Consider the following 3,601-nt stretch of genomic DNA (forward strand, 5'->3'; position numbering starts at 1 on the left):
CATATGCGTCGAAAATATTTGCTCAGATGCATTTCGCTTTTGACGACAATTTCCATATCAATTTGTTGTTGTCTATTTATAATGCTCTCTCGTTTGAGTAGTACAAAAATTTTACAACAAATGCATTTTCGTTTGACTAGAATCGTAACAAATCACTTTTCGTCTTTGCTTTAAGCAAGTGTTATTAAAATTCAATTTTGGCGCGGATGCAGCGCTGCAACATGCAACAGTTTACAGCTCTGCTTGTTTTGCAAATACTTCACGTAGAAGGGGCGTGTGTCGATTACGTCTTAGCGCATGCGTAACGCTAAACAGCGTTATACTATATTCCTTGAGTTCGTTTTGGGTGCGTTACTCAAGCAGGTAAAGCGACTGATATTGTCAACGTTGGCTTTCGGTTTCTCTGAAGCAGCAGTTGCGGATTTTGATATTATTTCTTGATTATGTGCTCCACCTTTGTCGCCAACAAATGCAGCAACTCACACACTGCAATTCATAAACTTTAATTTTTATATATGTAATTGCCAGTAAATTTTTTTGAAGCTCAATTGAACTTTATTTAGTTACTCATGTTTAGTGTTTTTCGTCAGTTGCATGTTTAATGGCAACATTTATACTCAAATTTACACACTAAATAATGTTTATTATTATTTTCATACTCATTGGTTATGTTACAATTCTCACGGTGTAGTTTTTCTAACGAGTGTCTTTTTGTAGATACGTGGGCTGATACGAAATGCCTGTGCCTATACGCAAGCTTGATCTAAGGTGCAACACTCTAATTTTCTTTACCGCTCACTAGTAAGAGTGCATGGTTATTTGGAGTCTGAGTCTGATATGATTAAACTAAATCGAAATCGCACAAACTTAAATTTTAAGCTGTCCTAATACGTAATTGTTGTTTTCAATATTATTTACTATTAATCTGTCAGTTTTTGTTTGCATTGCTTATTTATTTTTGCGAGTGGTTGGTTTGCCACAAAATCATTCATGTCTCAATTAATTTTGTTCTACTTGTAGTCTGTCTGCAGCTAATGAAATTTATATCAACTATATATTCTTATTACTAATAGGTTAAGTACTGTTAATAACACAAAATTGCAATTTTTATTTTAAGTTTCAAAAGTGTTGTTAATTATTTTGCAATACTTTTAAAATGCTGCATTTTGTGACAAATTATTCACACGCACTAAGAACATAATTTTTCATTGCAATTAGACCTAATTTCAAAAATATAAAAAAGACATATCAAACACTGAAAGTCGAACGTGTTACTGCGACATGTATATCGTTGTAATACATATCTCCTAAAAATTTAATCACTCATACGACAAGAAATCTAATGTTTAGAGCTAAGTAAAATATTAACAAAATAAAGAAAACGAAAAAAAAAACAAAACGAATGTAATACGTCAAATTTGAGTTCAGCATTTATGTTATTGTCAGTGAAAAATAATTAGGTGGTTTTATAAATATATTTCTTAGACTTAATAGACTTAAGAAAAATATTTATTTATAATGTTGACTACGAACTAAGAGAAAACGCAAAAGAATATTATGAGTTTTTACAACGGGTTAAAGCACAATGACAGTCGATAAGTTAAAAAAAACATTTGATTTATTTACTTCTGAATTATCTGTTAATATACTAACTTATACCTAATGTTGTTATTGTTGCGGGGGTTGTTGTGGGGGATTATCCCTGCCTCACACTAAACTTTAACTATACTAGAATCATTATCATTTATTTATCTTCTAACTGATGACGGACCGTAGATCAGCATATCTTCCTGTGCATCCTGAGGTGGACTTAAGGTTTGTTTGGGCGGGGTTGGGCAACGTATCAACTTTTGTAAATTATTTTATGGCTCTGCCTTGATATATTTTTTCACTGAGTCGACCCTTAGATCTCTATGCATGTCTGTTGTTCTAATATACCAAGGAATCTTAATTAGTCTTCTTAAAGCCTCTTGGTATAGAATAGAATAGAAATAAACGGGGTACTAGCTCCCAACGGAGCAGAGCACTGCGACCTGAATGATCTTTTGTGCTGCAACTGACCCTAACCGAACAGAAGACATTCCGCTTTTCGAATGAAAGCCAGAATGCCATCCGTTGAGGACCTCCTAATGTCAGAAGAGAGAGCAGCTCTCCTCCCAGTGACCTTCTCCTTGTCCAGATCAAGGCTGGGCAAGCCTCTTGCTATACTTAAAATAAAAAACTTTTTTATAAATTCAATATTTTTTTATAAATATATTTATTTATATTTAAATATTTATATTTATTTTTTATATTTATATAATAATATATTTATATATATTTATATATTAATATATTTATATACTTATATTTATAAGGATATTTACGTAAGGAAGCAACATAGTCTGAAATTGAAAATCTTGAAAGTGCAACTTTTATGAGATCATGTGCAAATTCAATTGGAATCTAGCGAGACCAGACATAAGACATAAAGAAGATTAAATACTCTGAATTAAAGTAGGATATCACATGGGGTTATTGGAATCCGTGTAATTAAAATGTTTTCCTCTTTTCTGTTTCCGGTTTATATTGAAACTGCAATTATATATTTTATAATTAGTCATCTTGTACATTTACCGAATATTGTTGGATACATAACTAACATAAAGGTTGAATATAATATTACGGATTATAGGATAATGTGACTAAATTATACATATTTGCTTCAATAGTTCATTTGCCACGGATAGTTTACTATATCGTCTTATTTACTTAAAGTATATACAAATATATTTACTTGAAGTATATACTTGTATATACAAATAGACTTCTGCAGTATACAAAATAACAACTCTGTTGGTGTAAATTTGTTTCTTTAATATCGAAAATGATTATTCAGATGATTTCTAAGGGAATTTTTTAAAATTAATCTTACGTTATGTTAGTGCTGTAAAATTAGCAATGTTAAAGTGCTGATGTCTTTCTTGCTATATTGTTGTTAGTTATCATTTTAAGTGTTGAATTAAACATATATAAAGTCTACCTTAAACAAATGAATATGTATAAAGTATTCAAAGTACCTAGAATTTTTAACTTGAAGAACGCACGTAAAGATAAAATTTTTAAGAAATAATTGTTATTTCTTATGTATAAATATAATTTTCATGATAATTGAAGAAGAAAAAGAATATTGTAAAGCAAGTTAACATATAAATAAATATATGCATGTATTCTATGTAAAACGTATTCAAAATTTATATTTAGAAAAATGCGCACAAAAATATGGCGTCTTGAAAAAGTTTTTGCACTGGCTCAGTCGGAAACCTCTTCTGTTTCCGATGGTAAAATTATCATTTCGAGAAAGGCGTTTCGCAATTAATCATGGCTGTAATACTTGTAGGAATACTTGTAGAAACAGATGAATTTTATAATCAAATCCGAAATCCTTCTACAACTAAAACACTGGTTATGGCTGTATTAGTAGCATTTCGATCAAAATGCACAGCGTTGAGTCCATCTGCTAAAAAAAAGTGGCAAAATGAAATGAAAAAGAGGGAAGGTGCAATTTTAGGGAATTTTAGGGAGCAGTAGTGGTGGAAAAGTAGCAGATAATCATACGATA

The 3,601-nt window shown here is 30.7% G+C and overlaps 1 protein-coding gene across 1 annotated transcript in view; it reads left to right on the forward strand.

Moving 5' to 3' along the window:
* Positions 1-3,360: 3,360 nt before the first annotated feature.
* Positions 3,361-3,601, forward strand: part of LOC119680935 — a 13,371-nt gene continuing 13,130 nt past the window's right edge. The window contains exon 1 of the mRNA XM_038093971.1: positions 3,361-3,453. Coding sequence (XP_037949899.1) covers positions 3,361-3,453 — 93 coding nt within the window. The remainder of the gene's footprint in view (positions 3,454-3,601) is intronic.

Source organism: Teleopsis dalmanni, chromosome 1 (genome assembly GCF_002237135.1).
Source record: "Teleopsis dalmanni isolate 2A chromosome 1, ASM223713v2, whole genome shotgun sequence".
Taxonomy (NCBI): Eukaryota; Metazoa; Arthropoda; class Insecta; order Diptera; family Diopsidae; genus Teleopsis; species Teleopsis dalmanni.